This window comes from Battus philenor, unplaced genomic scaffold, assembly GCF_028537555.1.
Source record: "Battus philenor isolate CCGP_79_NKW_IND1 unplaced genomic scaffold, ilBatPhil1.0.hap1 SCAF_29, whole genome shotgun sequence".
In the NCBI taxonomy this organism is placed as follows: Eukaryota; Metazoa; Arthropoda; class Insecta; order Lepidoptera; family Papilionidae; genus Battus; species Battus philenor.
In genome coordinates this window covers 1,664,675-1,681,763 of record NW_027181692.1, presented here as the reverse complement: position 1 = coordinate 1,681,763, position 17,089 = coordinate 1,664,675, and the positions used below count along the sequence as shown (strand labels likewise).

At 38.4% G+C, this 17,089-nt stretch overlaps 1 protein-coding gene across 1 annotated transcript in view; it reads left to right on the top strand.

Annotated features, from left to right (window-relative positions):
* LOC137926220 (unextended protein-like) overlaps positions 1-16,335 on the top strand; it is a 69,356-nt gene extending 53,021 nt beyond the window's left edge. Inside the window, exons 6-14 of the mRNA XM_068769796.1 lie at positions 707-898; positions 4,722-4,865; positions 5,540-5,677; positions 6,235-6,377; positions 7,187-7,313; positions 8,432-8,561; positions 12,473-12,569; positions 13,436-13,495; positions 15,972-16,335. Coding sequence (XP_068625897.1) covers positions 707-898; positions 4,722-4,865; positions 5,540-5,677; positions 6,235-6,377; positions 7,187-7,313; positions 8,432-8,561; positions 12,473-12,569; positions 13,436-13,495; positions 15,972-16,064 — 1,124 coding nt within the window. The 3' untranslated portion in view covers positions 16,065-16,335. The remainder of the gene's footprint in view (positions 1-706; positions 899-4,721; positions 4,866-5,539; positions 5,678-6,234; positions 6,378-7,186; positions 7,314-8,431; positions 8,562-12,472; positions 12,570-13,435; positions 13,496-15,971) is intronic.
* Positions 16,336-17,089: the final 754 nt, after the last annotated feature.

Below are 17,089 nucleotides of genomic sequence, written 5' to 3'. Positions count from 1 at the left end.
GCTGATGTAATAAGAAGTAACTTAGTTACCTTTAACGTTGATTTAAAAAAAAATTACACTAAAAAACTAAAAAATGTAGACAATTTTTTTATTAAATTCTACGCGGGCGTAGTCACGGGCACAGCTAGTTTAACATACTGTTACGTACTGTGGATTCTGACTCGAAATGAGACACCACTGGTTCACAAGGAGTCCTTTATTCACAAATCACATGGTCAACCTACTTTAACACAAAGTATGCTTTCGCTTAGTCCAAACTTCGCTTCCAAATCGCTCAAGAAATCACTGCCCAAATAACTTGCCAAATAGTCATTTTGCATCGCTGATCGTAGATCTTAATCTTATAACTCGAAACAACAAAGCACTGTCGACATAGGGAGTACACATATTTATACTACGGAGAAGGTTCTAGTAAGTTAGAGATAGTACTCGGTTAGAATTTTCGAGAACCGTACACAAAAATCTATAAATAACTTCAAGGTCAGACGTGTTTACGGCACTTCTTGATACTAGGGTTCCGTGTTTATTGTTCAGAGGGTTCTGTAACTTGTGTTTTGTAAACATTAATATTATATTTCAGTTCTCCATAGAAATCAGATAATTTTTCATAGAATCCCACTTACTAATTGTGCATCCCCCATTTTTTGTTTTGCCATCATAGACCCCAATTTAGAAACCAATAGTTTAATACCACATGCACTTCCAGGGTACTCCCGTATACCGGTGTATGAAGGCAGTCGCGGAAACATAGTGACGGTGCTGTTCATCAAGGATCTGGCCTTCGTGGACCCTGACGACAATACCCCGCTGAAGACTCTCTGCCAATACTACCAGAACCCCTGCAACTTCGTCTTCGAGGACGTCACTCTTGACGTGATGCTGAAGCAATTCAAGGAAGGTATGTACGTGGAATCTAAAATGAGGAGATAGGCAAAAGAATCAGACCACTGTGTAAATCAGAGTTCCCCAAACTTTTTTGTGTCGTAGACCCCTTGCCATGTTTTTCCGTGTTGGATAGACCCCCTACTTACCTGATATTGATTTCCTGTAAATTTCTAACTGTAGTGAACTTTAGTGTTAAAAACTTAAAGTAAAAACACATGTTAATTTATACATTTATGATTTAATTTAAATTAAAACTACTCAAAATAAAATTTTGTATCTGTTATGTAAAATATACGTAACATATTAATATTTTGTTACTTCATAGGTACTTTTATAAATAATGTAAATGTTTTGATATTATAAGATAGTATGATGTAAGTAAATAAGTACTATAAGTGTATGTGTTGAGATCGACTATCGTGGACCCCCATTTTCATTTCATGGACACTCAAATTTATCGCTGACGTAGACCCCTTGCAGGTTGTCATAGACCCCTAGGGGTCGATATAGACCACTTTGGAAGGAAATTCACTGTTGTAGATCATCGATGTAGTAAAGGTCATAGGTTTTAAGATTCCCACTTCTGGACATAGGCTTATAGATAGTGGACTATGGGCAGCAACATCTACGTCATAAATTCATGGCGAGAATAGTCATATACCTTCCATCATGACGACGCGTTCGCCCAAGCGATCGAAGAGCTGGAAGACTTATTCCGGTGAATTTATAGCATTTAGCGGTGGTAGAGAAGGGGGGGAGGCTTTAGAAGACCTCTGGCCACATAGCAACAGTATATATACCGTCACAAGAGAAAACTACACTGGGCTGTCATTTCATTGATAGCAATGATGATTGTTGGTCGTGTGCCAGATGACGTTAGCATCGATGACGTCACACTCTCGCTTTCATACCATTTGGCGGAAGACTCGAGTGACGTCATCACGTGTCATATTCCGTCTTGATAGCTTTTGCTATTTACGCATGCATGTTACGTATAATGATATACATGGTGATTGATTTTAGCTGAACGTATAGATCATTGGTCAGGAATCTTTTAGCTTTTTTGACACTAATATATCGTAATTTTTTTTCTGCACGTATTCGTCTGGCCAGTATCTTTGAGTAGTAAAAAAGTACGTTATTTTTTCTCAAATCATTGATTTTTAGATACAGTCACCAATACATTATTTGATAGCAAATGAACTATAAATTCACCAGTCATAACTTTTATATCGAAAACCAATCATCCTGTATGTCAGGCGTGTCAAATCTTTTTGATAGTGCGAGAGATTTTTCGAAATTTGAAATATTTTGAGCCGCAATTGAATACGCATTTAAAACACGCAAAAGAATATTTTTATTACAGAAATCATATTTATTGAAACTATTTAAACTAAAGTATAAAACATTTATTGAAGTTAGATATATGCACACGTATATGACAGCACTCCTAACAATACTTAAGACGCCGATTAGTTAATTACGATCGGTGTTTGTATTTCGCTAATGTTGTGATGCAATAATAATAATTATTCACACCAAAATTTGTTTAGATTTCCCAGCAGCTGACATGTGTTATATAAATTTAAATATTGAAATAATTCGACAATCGAACGGAGACAAAAATAATCGTTCAGAGCCGCAGTTTGGCCACCCCTGAGTATATACATTGGTCACTATTACATGTATTCATGCTTTGTATTCTTATTTAAACTACTTTATAAAGTTGAACGAAAATACTTTGTATATACGCGTTATACGAGGATAAATTGTACACCGCGTTTTTCGTGTTGTAGGAGGTGTTGTTGTGTAGTCTATATCTCAATTTATGTCTCTAAAAGGCTTTCACCATTGTGTCTTTCCTGGTGCTGTATATACAATCAGATTTACAAATGTATTGTCCAGGGGTCGACAACCATTGGTTCTTATAATACATAAATGTTTTTGGACTCGATAAAAATGTTTTCACCCATTTAAAGTTTAACACCTATAACTAAACATCCTGTAGGTTTTAATTTACACAGTAGACACTTAGCATTACTCATGAACAAATTTTGCGGTGACGTCATGGCCGCCCACACACTTGGCACAGTTTTTTTTTTATTATAGCTTTAAGTCTAGACAGATTTTAATTGGCACATCCTTCACGGTGATAACATCATCGACATGTGATGATTGATTATAATAATTTTACGCTTACTTTGATCAAATGATCAATTACGAAGAGATCGAATTAGAAATTAGATCTGTGAAAGAACCAGAATCACCGATGTGGCTCGATGAATTGCATGATGATGCATAGAACATTTCTCGTCCAACTGATGGCCTTTGAAAGGTTCTCGTGTGGCGACCACTGGGTGGACCAACGACTTATCATCGTGATGATCTATGATGGAGGCATATCCCTTGCAGTGGGCTCTCCATCCTTGATTCCGTGGGTCTTGTTACCCGATGGGGGAAATAGTTGATATAATTTTTGATCCATTTCTATTATATCCCACATTGGTCAGATAAACCTTTAGAATGTGTGATGATGTTAATCATCAGAGTATTGGTGAACTTGAACTTGAAACACGTTCTCCAAAAACATGTAAAACTTTACTGTACCCGGCGATAAATATTGCACATCGATCTTTAGAAAGAGACAATCGGTGTCGTAATGCACTATCTCTGTCCCACACTACCTATGACGTTTTGTTAGTCATGCGACAGAGATAACGCTATACGAAGTCGAAATTAGCTGATTGTCTCTTTCCAAAGGTCGATGTGCAATATTTATCGCCGGGTACTGTACTCATATATTTATTAAAAATTAAATTAAATCAACATAATGAGGTTGATGAACAAAGTCAATGCAAGTCGCTTTTTTAATTTGGTTTCACATGCTTTTGGTGCAGTGACATTACTATGCGGGTGTAAATAATTTTTTAGATTTTTTATTTCCATCTCTCTCCCCCCTTTCTTTTCTCACAAATTCCTTCGCTCCATTCCTGAAATCCTTCAAAAGATCTTTCATTTCTTCGCGTTCTGGTCTTTCACACGTCGCCTTTCGTTCTATGTTTACAATTCTAATTAATTTGATTCTTATTTCGTAGCGTATGTTTACATGTTTACTTTATTTACAGTTTCTATTTACCCGAGCATTTATTTTAATCCTCGCTTTTGTTGCTAGCAATGGTCTTAATGCACCACTTTTCTGCAGAACCTTAGAAACGTAAGATTACATTTGTGCTCGCCCATGAGGGAGATGTCACTTTCCTCTTTTACTTTCTTGCCCATCTCAACACAAGACAGCTGGCAGTGTACACCACAGTGGACCACACCACAGAAGAATATACACAACTGTGGATGTCTTACTCATAATGATATAAAACTTAGCCACAAGAATGTTAAATAAATATAAGAAAATTGACTCTGTGTTTGGCGCTAATCGGTGTAACATAATTCCTGAATATGCCCCGTGGAGGGGTGAAACACGTGTTGAGTGATTTGGCGGTGGCAGTTGTGTAATTCGCATTGTTTGCCGCATACGTATTTATCAGCGGGCTGGCGGACGGTGCACTTTGTTGCACGACTACCACTGCATGTGCGGAAGTGGCTAAATATTGGTCCTTTTCTTACTTAGGATGGACTTCCGCGAGGTAACGCCTGATTCCATTGAATATCCACCTATGTAAATCACCGGAAGACTTGAACCAGAAGCGAGAATCATGGTTCCGTTTGCTAATTTTAAAAGTTCATGCTTACGTTGTAATTGTGAGGTATACCATGCTGAAACCAGGCCTCTTCAGCCCGGTGTTAGAAATCTACTGATCAGCTTATATCATGTATTACAGGTCATAAAGGTCACATGGCGTTCGTGCAGCGCATCGAGGAGGGAGACGGGGACCCGGTATACGAGACCGTCGGCCTGGTCACCCTCGAGGACGTCATCGAGGAGATGATCCAGGCGGAGATTGTCGATGAAACTGACGTCATCAGTAAGTATATATTTACTTTGTATAGATCATGGTTGCACAGACTAGGGGCCACTCGGGCAAATCATGAACTGATGGCGGGCTTGCCGCCAGGAATATAGGTAATTAAATTTTTTTGCTTTTATTCTGGAATGGAATTCAATATTTTTCGAATGTACCAGAGTATTTTTGCTGTCGGCGGGCCACCAGTATTCGACCGGCGGGCCGCGGTCTGTGCATCCATGGTATAGATGAAGATGGGGATGTTCATCATCATCGTGATCATTTGGAAAGCTCCACCCCCATAGGGGATATTTTATGTATAATAAAATAAATAAATCTTTTTTTATCTTCAATGAGGCTCTATATGTACTTTAATTAAAAATACTAAGAAAAAAAGTCCTAATTTGCTAAGATTTTTTTTATATAATTATAAAATCACTATTGAAACAAATATATATGTATATATATATATATATTATATCTAAATATATATATATATATATATATATTTAGATATAATATATATATATATATATATATATTTAGATCAACTGTTGAGCTTCTGTCCGTATGTAAGACCAGCGTCAGCCGGCGGCAGCTTGCTGCTCATGTTAAATAATCGACGATTCAAAAGTGCACGTGAAATGTCTAATTGAATAAAGATATTTTAAATATAACCTGATTGTTGTTTCCAGGTGACAACCGTACGAAGAAACGTCTCGCGCGGCCCCTGAACAAGTTCCAGGACCTGGCCGCGTTCGCTGGACACCAGGCTCACAGAGTGCACGTGTCACCGCAGATGGTTCTCGCCACCTTCCAGTTCCTCACCGCCAGTGAGTGTCTTCATCAGCTGATTCTTTAGTTATAGCTTTAATTATGTGAAAAGAATTTTCTCCTCCACCTCGACGTTCCTATTGAGAATGGCAATCAAATATTTACTAGCTGATCCCGCAAACGTTGTTTTGCCATGTATGTTATTTCTAGGAAACATTAAAAAACAAATAACAGATTAGGGTTGATCGTGGGGGTATGAAAATTTAGTGTTGTATGTATTTTTGTATGCTGGATCATAAAAAAAATAAAAACAAAAAATTGGTTTAAAAAAAATAGGGGTGGGCTACCCTTAACATTTAGGGGGATGAAAAATAAATGTTGTCAGATTCTCCGCCCTGGTCGATGTGCGCGCTAAGATTCACGAAAATCGGTCGAGCCGTTTCGGAGGAGTTCAATCACGCACACCGTGACACGAGAATTTTATGTGTGTGTGTATATATATGTGTATATATATAAAATGGAAAGTTATTACATGAATCAATATCCACCTAGGTAGACATCATACTCTATGTTTACAGGTTATTTAAAATATTTATATGATTTCACAAAATTCCAGGTGTGGACGCGTTCAGACCGGACATGATCTCGGAGACGGTCCTCAGAAGACTCCTCAAGCAAGACGTGATCCAGCACATCAAGCTGCGTGGTGACGAGGACAAGAACGACCCCAAGAGATACGTCTTCCAGGAGGGGAAGCCGGTGAGACAAATTGATGTCCCTACAGACTTTGTACTACCAAATGTTATTAGCCTGATGCATTAAAATAGAAAAAAATATATAAATACACCTATCCCCCGATTTACACGGGTCTCGTTTTACACGTTTTCGCTTTTACACGGTTTTCCAAATAAGTTTTTTTTTTGGTTTTTATTGCACTCTAATAAATGCAACTGTGATTGGACATGTATGCTGTGTACACATTTCACGGGGAATCCCAAGCTATGTGCTGACTTGGCTCAATATGAAGAAGTTTACAAAGATCTTACAAAAGATTCGAAGCAATTGTTAATAACAGATTTTACCATCTCTCATAATGTAAATATTTCTTCTTCAAACATCGAATCGGCACAAATAACTTCGAGTGATGAAAGTGAATTCGAACCTTCGATTCCCAAAAACAGAATGGGAGTAATTTCTGGCAGTGATAAAGAATAATAAAACACCTTTGGTTTTATTTTTTGTTCTTCAGTGTTTCCGTAATATATTAAATATTTTAACTTGCCAATGCATTTTATTTTTATTTCTGTGTACACCTAAAAATATTGAAAAAAATCACAACTGTTAAATAGCAAAATTTAGCATTTTCTGCAAGCTTTTCGATTTACACGGTTTTGACTTGAAAATTTTTAATTTTCGATTTACACGTTTTTCTCAGGAACGTATCTACCGTGTAAAAGGGGGGATAGGTGTATAACATATTTCAAAGTGATATTTTTGTACAGGATGATTTCAATGTCGCTTAACATTGTACAAGTGTAAAAGTTAACTTGATATCTTCAATTTTATAGGTGGACTACTTCGTGTTGATCCTCGAGGGACGTGTGGAAGTGACGGTGGGCCGCGAAAACCTGGTCTTCGAAGCTGGACCCTTCACGTACTTCGGTGTCCAGGCTCTCACGCAGAACGTTGGACTTGGTAAGGCTTTGCATTGAACGCAGAGCTGATAGCAGCTGGGTGTAATGTTTCTGCGAAGCATGTTCAACAAGCCGTATGCACGCTTTGCAACTGATTCTTCTGAAAATCTATGTGGGAGGCATATGTCCAGAATTAGACATCTTAGGTCTCAAATGATGATCACAAATAAGGTTAAGGTTTAAGTAAAATACAAGGTTAGAATTAAGAAAAAAATGACACGGATCCGAGACGTTGTTATATCCGATGGACTTAAGAAGAAAATAAGACCTTGAGGGTCAACCAGAGAGCATTGGAGAAGGAGGAGATCCGCAGAATAACCAAGATCATCGATGTAGTTCAAAGAATTGCACGTCTGTAGTGGCAGCGGGCGTGGTACATTGCTACTGCAATTCATGGCGCTTGGGGCAGAAAGGTTCCCGAGTGGCGGCCACGAGCCGGTAGACGTGGCGTCGCGGGTTGTCGGGAAGATATTAAGAACTTTTATGTGCAATAAAATAAAATCAAAAACGCAACTAGTTTCATTAATTTGCGACCGTGGTGTACATGAAAGTATAGGTATATAGTAAGGTCAAACAAAAAATGTTTTTTTTTTTTTAAATATGTTAGGCACCGATTTGATTTTTTTTTGGTTGTTTTTTTTTGTACTTTAAGTAATAAGCACTCCAAAATTACATACACTATAAAGGACACCCGTTTATACCCAACAGTCGTTTTACACAGACTTTTTTAAAAACTATTTTTTTTTTATCCTAGCATGAATCTCTGAATTTTTTTAATTATAATTTTGCGGCAACAACATACATGTATGTGTTTACCAAAAAAACCACAAGTGGTTTCTGAAGATCGTAATTAGAAGTAAAAAAAAGAAAGGATGATGATTAAACCATTCACTGTAGGTTTTTGCTTAATTATCAGGCCACTATGTACAGTACCCGGCGATAAATATTGCACATCGACCTTTGGAAAGCGACAATCGGCTAAGAAGCCGAATTTAGCCGATTATCTCTTTCCAAATTTCGATGTGCAATATTTATCGCCGGGTACTATACTTTTTTAAATGTTTACGATACACAGTATTAAAAAATAACTGATGATACATTTACGTGTTTGTCCAATAGCGGAGTCCCCGGCGCCGTCGACCCTCGGCTCCCTGCAGAACCTCAACATGGACTCAATGCTGCGCCACACCTTCGTACCGGATTACTCAGTTCGTGCCATTGCAGAACTGTACTATCTCACCATAAAGAGGTACTTGTTTTCATCACCCTTAACCCATTTGATCATGGTCAAAATTAATTTGATAGCTATTCACTTGGCATGGGGGATTCCCAGAGTACCTTAACCGTTTTAAGCTGAAGGGAAGACCCTCGTGCTTCTATTAACCGGGCGTGGATCAGACCGTGGTGCATCTGGTGGCCGACTGTACCACATTTGGAAGACTTCGATACGCCTCCGAATGTGTTAATTACATATATAACAACGATAGGCCAGAGTTCCTGAAGTTCTGCAGAAGGATTGTGAAGGATATCACAAAAAAAAACCAAATACAGGTCGGGTTAGCCACCAAATAAACAGGATGTAGAATTATAATTAAATGTATAGAAAATAAAATTTAAACAAAAAAGGTGATCTGTGGTAAGTTGTAATAAATAGCATATTATAAGGATGATAAAAATGTGAAATAGTATAAAGAAATGTGATAATTCTGTGGTATTTGAGAGACGAGGCGATAAATGGATGGAAATTAGTATGAAAAAGAATGAAATAAGATTGTAGAATGAAAAAAGAGGAAAGATAGATCTTAAGAGGGATGACAGATCATAAAAATAAAAAAGGATGTGGAAAAAAAATAACAGTGGAACAAAAACCCTGTCCCAAAACAAGATTAGAGGTACGAGAAGTCTCCAATAGTGGGGCCATAAAAAAGTTATTTGATATGTAATCAAATTTTAAACATCTATTATGTATTCCTTAACTTAAAGATTATCTCCATTAAAATATATGTGTGGGTATGTGTGTGTGTGTGTGTGTGTGTGTGTGTGTGTGTGTTTTTTTATTTTTTTTTATAGAGGTTTAAAAATACGTTTACGTATCATAGGGCCTGATGTTGGTGCCCCGTATGTCGGACTCGATCTAGATCAATACCGACTAAAAACAATCCTCTCTCTTCGGTATCCCTGGTCCCCACGGCATGGCCGTTAGGCATTACTTCGCGGGGGGGATTTAGCCGCAGCTTTCTCTGATAGAGTGGCTGTTCAGGCCAACTTCCTCCGCTCTTGCTCTATTTTACGCAACTCCTTTAGCACCGTCGTACAGTACGCGCTCGTAAGTTCCCAGGCCGAAGGCGAGGATAGCATTGTAGCTATCAGAGTTTCAGGATAGATTTTGCATCCTACACCTTCTTCCCAAGACCTCCTGGCTTCGTTAAATCGGGGGCAGACGAAAAAACAAGCTCTGCATCTTCAATCATTCCGACACAATTTGGACAGTCAGGGGAATCTTCGTATTTGAACCTATGGAGATACGCTCGATAACAGCCGTGGCCGGATATCATCTGAGTCAGGTAGTAGTTCAACTCTCCATGATCTCGGTTCACCCATGACTCTAGGTTTGGTATAAGCTTACGCGTCCATTTTCCTTTCGTCGACTTATCCCAGGACGATTGCCACTGTTGCAAGCTTTTCAGTCTTCCCCGAATTCTAAGTTCAGCTGAAGTTGGGTCTGATTTGCTTTTTTTGCTTCGGTACAGATCAGTTCTTTCGCCTGCAAGAAGCGCAACAGGAACCATACCTGCTATCACGCATGCTGCATCCTCCGATACTGTACGAAAGGCGCTAGCTACCCGTAGCTACCCGTAGAGTGCTGACTCTATAAACAGAGGCGATTTTCCGTCGGGACTCCTGTTTGCTCAGTGCGTCGGACCATATGGGTACTCCGTACATAAGCACTGACGTAGTCACCGACGCTAATAACTTCCTTCTGTTTTGCTTGGGACCTCCGACATTAGGCATGAGTCGGCAGAGTTTAGCTGTCACCAGAGACGCTTTCGCTGCTGCTCTCTCAGCCTGATCTTTAAAGTTTAGCCTACGGTCGATCATTACTCCAAGGTACCGTATAGCTGGTTGAGTTGCGATTTCACAGCTGCCGACATTGAGTGTGATGGTCTCCGCAACTCTCCTGCCAGTAATGAGCACTGCTTCCGTCTTCTGCTCAGCCAGTTCTAGTCCGACTGACCTCATCCACAGGGTGATTACTTGGAAGGATCTTTCAAATGCCCACTTCACTTCCTCCACGTGTTTCGCTACTATAACGACTGCTAGATCATCAGCGAATGCGACGAGTTTAGTTTCGCTGGGTAGATGTTTCTTTAGGAGTCCATCGTACATAGCGTTCCACAAAAGTGGCCCTAGTACTGACCCCTGTGGGACGCCTCCGGTGACTTTGTACTCCTCCGTCCCGATTTCCGTAGTGTATATGAGGACCCTATCAGAGAAGTAACTAGCGACTATTTTACGTAGGTATAGAGGTACATTCAGTGAGCTAAGTGTCCCCATGATGACCTCCCATTTTGCTGAGTTAAAGGCGTTTTTAATGTCCAAGGTGGCAACCAGGCAGTATTTTATCGAGCCTCTCTTCCATCTTTTCCCAGACACTGCTAGTTTTGCTATATTGACTACTTGCTCTATAGCGTCTAGCGTAGACCGGCCTTTTCTGAACCCATACTGTGAGTTAGTTAGGTGGGGTTCAACTGCTGCTTCGATCCTGCTGTGGATAATACGTTCTAGTATTTTCCCCGCAGTATCCAGCATACAGAGGGGCCGGTATGACGATGGCTCGTCTGGTGGCTTCTTACCTTTAGGGAGAAGTATCAGTCTCTGTCGTTTCCACGCGGTAGGAAAGGTGCCTTCCAGTAAGCAGCTATTGTAGGCCTCCAAGAAGACTCCTGGTGTTGCTACAATAGCTTGCTTAAGAGCTACGTTGGGGATCCCATCCGGTCCCGGAGCTTTGTTGTTTCCAACCCTACCGCTCCATGCCCCGTTCTAATGCTCCGTTAGGGTGTAATTAAAAGATGTTTGTAACACTTTATCAATTTATTTAACGCACGAACAAATATTTGTTAACGCTTGAGGGCGAGTAAAAAGAACGTGCATTCGCCGTGGGATCCTGGGGCGCACTGAGCTCCGCGACCGAGCGACAGCGGGCAATAGAACAAAGCTGCGCCTTTGTTGTTTGAAACAAAAGGTCTGCGCCCGCGTCACCGGTGCGTGCGCGTGCCCACTGCACTACGTCGGCACACTAGGCTCGCCCGTCGGCTCCGCTCGCCCACAAAATCTTACACCAATTATTCATCCAGACATCACATTAGCGCATCTACGACTCCCACACTACCATTAGCTCCTTCTCGGTAATAGGGGGGATTTCATTCGGATCCACAATCCCTAGTTGAAAGGAGGATTTTGGTTGCGTGGGGAACAGAGCTCTGACAATTCTTCCCAGTAGAATAGGACAAGTGGGCGTTGTATTCTCATGTCTCAGTTGTTTAACTACAACCTGGTACGGCTTGCCCCATGGATTCTTTTCAACCTCTTCCAACAATATTTTGTGTGTGTGTGTGTGTGTGTGTGTGTGTGTGTGTGTGTGTGTGTGTGTGTGTGTGTGTGCGTGCGTGCGTGTGCGTGTGTGTGTGCGCGCGCGCGCTTGTGCGTGTGTGCGCGCGTGTGCGTGAGTATGTGTGTGAGTTCGTGTGTGTGTGCGTGTGTGTGTGTGTGGGGTTAGGTATATACATTTATATATATATATATATATAGCCAATTGTGAAGGCCAGCATTCTAGAAGCTTCTAAAGATGAAGCTCTTGACCAATGTGTGTTATCGGTGATGACGTACGGATCCGAGATGTGATCATTTACTATGGCGCCTAGGAGACTCAAGGTCACACCGAGAGCAATGCAGAAGACTATGCACTATGTACATGAAAGTATAGCAGACAGTAAGGTTAAACATAACTTGTTTTTCTTGGTTAAACGAGGTATGACCGAAGTCACTGCATACGGACAATGTAAGACCGGTTCCCTGCCTAAGCCTCGCAGTGAGCGTCTATCTGTTCATTCAATTTTAGTATATTTTCAAATTTCTTACCTTAATACATATGTTTCTTAGGTCCTTGTACTTGGCTGCAAAACGTGCAACTCTAATGGAGAAGGGAGCCATCACAAAGGGTGGCACCAACGAGCAGATCGAACCTGAAGTTGACAAGGTGAGATTCCTTACCCTACTTGATGACCAAGCCAAAATTATGCCATTTGATATAACTCGTGTTCTCTTGGGAGAAGTCAGGGTTTTGTGATGGAGAGGTTCCCTAAAAATCCCTCCTTTTTTATTCGTTATATGCTAAGTATTTGACCTCTGTCTCGCCTGGGCTTATGGTACATGCTCCAGAAGAAACCTATTCACTCTTGTCTTGAAGACTCTTAAGTTTATATCTGGAAACAATGACTCCGGTAGGTTCTTTCATTCCTTGGCTCTTGCTGTCCGAAGAAATAAGATGGTGGAATTTTTTGGTGTAACTTCGACTAACACTCTGCAAAATGCAGTAGAACACCAATAAACTGGCAACTTTTTGATGCTCCAAGCTCTGAAGCTTAGCATTCAAAGCATCTTTACCAATAAGACTTTGCCTGGCTCTGTAAGGATTCCAAAACTTCGAGCTGGTACTTCATCTAGTACATCCTGGTGAAAAAAGATTAAAGGTCTAGGGTCTCTGAAAGATTTAGTGCCTATACTTGACCCATGGAATAAATTGTTTCATTGTAAAACTAGATCATATATTTGTGGTAATATATTTCCTCATATGTACTGACTCATCACGACATCTCTGAAACCATAAGGCTTTTAGGCTTGAAATTGGGTAGGAATATTCCTTACGGTTGGTAGAGGTCAACTAAGAATTGATTTTTTACCTGCACGGGTTGTTATAGGGTCACTAATTAATGTATTTAATAAAATTACACACAACAGTGCAGACCACGGAAATGGCGAAGCAAATCTAATATGACAATTTTGGTAGAAATAATTGTTAAATATAAAAAGAAATTAAAATTTTATTGTATTTTATTCTTACAGCTCTTGCGCGAGGGTGATAGAATGGAGGAGGTTCCGGAGAGGGAGAAGCCTCCGCGACAGGTGAGGACATATTTTGACATAAGATTCATATGTGTGTGAGAATGTATATCAAGAGAGAGAGTGACAGTATATGTGAATGGGAATGTCTTTAAAAGCCTGGAGTATAATGTAGGTATTAATTTTTGATCAGTTTCTTATTTAATAAAATAACTGCCGCTTGTTGTGGTTGACTTTAATTAAAATTTCAATTTTATTAATAATAATTTTGTTGATTTTCCTTACTAATAAAATAAATATATAATGTTCATGAATATATAGTAAGTTTTGTACGATATAGCAAATTAAGTTAATTATTAATATAGTATATAATTGGGTGCAGTGTTCTAAATTTGAATAATGAGTATAAGTTTTAACAGCAAAAAGATCTATTTTTTCACACATGCTAATTAAGTTGACTATGGTAATCATAGCAAGCACATGCATATACGTGTATACCATGCACCTATTCATGTATACATGCATATATTCTAGTTAACATGCAAGTATATATTTATGCCATACACTTATTCATACATGCACAAATTCTAGTTTATATGCAAGCATTTTGGTATACATTTACATATGTATAGATTTATATAAATTCTAGCGTGCATGCATGCATTTACTCATGTACGCATATACGTATTAACGTACACATGCATATGTGTTCGTGCATTATTTGGGGGGATTATTGTGTATCTTGTAATTCTGTTAGTGATTCTTTTATATTATATCATATTAGCATGAATAATCCTAGGAGGTTCTTATAAGAAGAAGTTAGATTATTATTTATTAGCCTGACAATAGAATAGCAACCCACCAAGCCGAGGTTTCAGCACTTTTGTGTGCCCTTCTCGTGATGCTTATGTTTTATCGACGTGTTCTATTTCAAACCGTGGTCCACTAGTGGGGAACCTTGAGCCAATTTACTCCATAGTCGTTCACTGAAATGATGTGAGTGCTCAGCGGTTTCCCAAACCAGCTGACTCTGCAAAAAAAAATTCATACCAATTTTAATAGTTATATGTATATTTATATTTAAAAAGTCGTTCATATTTTCATGCTGCTCAGAATTTGGAAGTACCCATCGAGAAATATTAGCTATTCTATGGATATTTGGTTCGTATATAACATAACTATGGTAATGTAAAAGTATGGTAAAAACTGTAAACAAAAATAATACATAAATATATTCTGTGATGATATGACCAAATTTAATCAGAAGTATAGATGATGGAAGTAAGATGATGTGTGAAGGATGTGAGGAAAGAGAGAAAAATTATTTACACTCAAAGTAACTTCTCTGTATCATGCATGGGAGGGTGAAGAACACTAGATTTATGGACCAGGTAAAATTGAATCAATAAAAATTTGAACTAATACACATATATATATATATACATATATATGTGGCACAAAAGTAATAGTATAATGTGAACGTGCCTTAATTTTTATAAAATCGTGTCATATGTCACTATGTTTTGACATTTAAGATGTAGATATATAGAGAATTAGTTGTGTACAAATGATGTAGTATGTATGTATGCATGTTTTTAGAAAAAAAAAAATATATATATATTCATAAAAATTAAGGCATATTAACATTATGATATTTGATACATGAAAGAGAAGAATGATAATAATAAAAAATATGAATAAATGACTAGAAATAAAAAGTCCCTATCCCACACGAGATAGGGGAACGAGAGGTCCCCAACAGCAGGGACAAAAAAAAAACATTATGATATTACATTGGCTCCACGTTTTATCAGGATCATGTGTCAGATTATCATGGAAACCACTTTTGTTTTAAATAATAATCTTTAAAAAATGTGCCAGAAAGAAAGATAGCAGTTTCTGTTTCGATAATATATCTTTTAATTATCGAAGGATAAAACGTGAAAATATAATACAATCTGTATATTAATTTTTTTGGTTTTAATTTGTCCTGTAAGTGTATGTGCGTGTGGTCATATTAATACAACAGTTTACTGGATACCAATAGTATTGAATCATTGTTACTCTAGTGATGTTTTTTTAATTACTTTTTGGCAAAATGTTTAAACAATATACGAGTATTAGAGGGACCGGAAAGTAATGTCGCTTTCTTAAGTTAAATTCTAACAACAAATTTTAATAAAGTTTTATTTCTAGTCAACAATATATTCACCTTCGTCGTCAACAACCTTTTGCCGTCTAGTATACAAAATCAATACCGGAGGGGTGACAAATCAATCGGCTTTTCTGTTAAATATGTTGACAGAAACGACATTACATTTCGGTCCACCATCTTATATATGTTATGGAAAAATTCCCTTTTTTTGCGTATATACTTTGGTTTTACTTTTACGTGTCTTAAAATTCAATAATAACTCCTGCTTATGTAACATATTTATTTATTAGAAAATCAACTCGTGCATCGTTTAGAGGGACCATTAAAAAAATTCTTGTACAGCATGTTTAAACTTGTCTATTTAAAAAAAAAACTTTATTACAGTTCCTGCCGACCTCCGCCAGCCCCCACACCAACGCCACGTTCAAGAACCACGAAAATGGCAACCCCGAGGAAGAGAAACTACTCAAGAAGTAGATGACAACACCGGACAAGAAAACCAGGGCCATGAATTATGGAGAAAACTCATGACGTTTGGCTCGATCAAGTATTGTTTTAAAACTACATAGCATAAGTTATACTTCTGTCTGTTTATATTTTGAAATCTATTTACATCAAACTATACAAAAAAAATATATTCGCTGGACAGAGTAAATATGGCCCTTTCATTCGCACTTTTGTATGTAAGAAGGGACAGATGATAATCGCGTCAAATATTAATATAAATGTAAAGATGTGTTTACATGTCGACTTTTTTAAAGTTCGCGAGTGTAATCGAACATAACGTAACATTGGAGGCACAAATTGGTAATATTTTTCAGGCATGTAAACACATTCTTACCTGATGTACTCTGTCCGGTGAAGAAAAATGAAGTTGTTTATTTTTTAAACCGTTTTATATGACGATATTAAGATATATTTAATTGTGACGCTCCCTCCAAAGTCGATAGGGGTATAACTTCAATAGTTTATAGTAATTTAACAGAGCATTTTCGTGAATTTTTTTAACATTAGCTTAGTCTGTAGGTATTGTACTTATTTTTATTTTGTATTTTGTAAATGACAGACAGCATTTACCCGCCAACACTGATTCGGGATCGGATTTAAGTGGAGCTCTTTCATTTTAGCACCGAAAGACATAGCCCCCCCTCCCCCTCCCCGAAGGTTGCCACGATACCCGTCTTATGCTGCACGCAGCTACTTCTCTCTCTCTCTTCTCTTGCTATGACGAACGTATCCAGCCTATTTACTGTAAATATCTAAATCTTCATTTCAGCCACAGAATTTCTACACCTGGATGTAGGCTTAACCCCTCCCCCCCAGATATATGCCTGCATTCAGCGTTTTCCTTAGCAAAAATGCCTATTCACCTTGTGGAAGGACATCTTAAGCCCTTGTCGTTGCGTAGTATCTACTTTAGAATTTTATTGCGTGGTAGTAAGCTTTTCGCGCTCCCTCCTTTTCTCCTTTTTGAAAACCAAATAAAAGATATCTAGCCATTT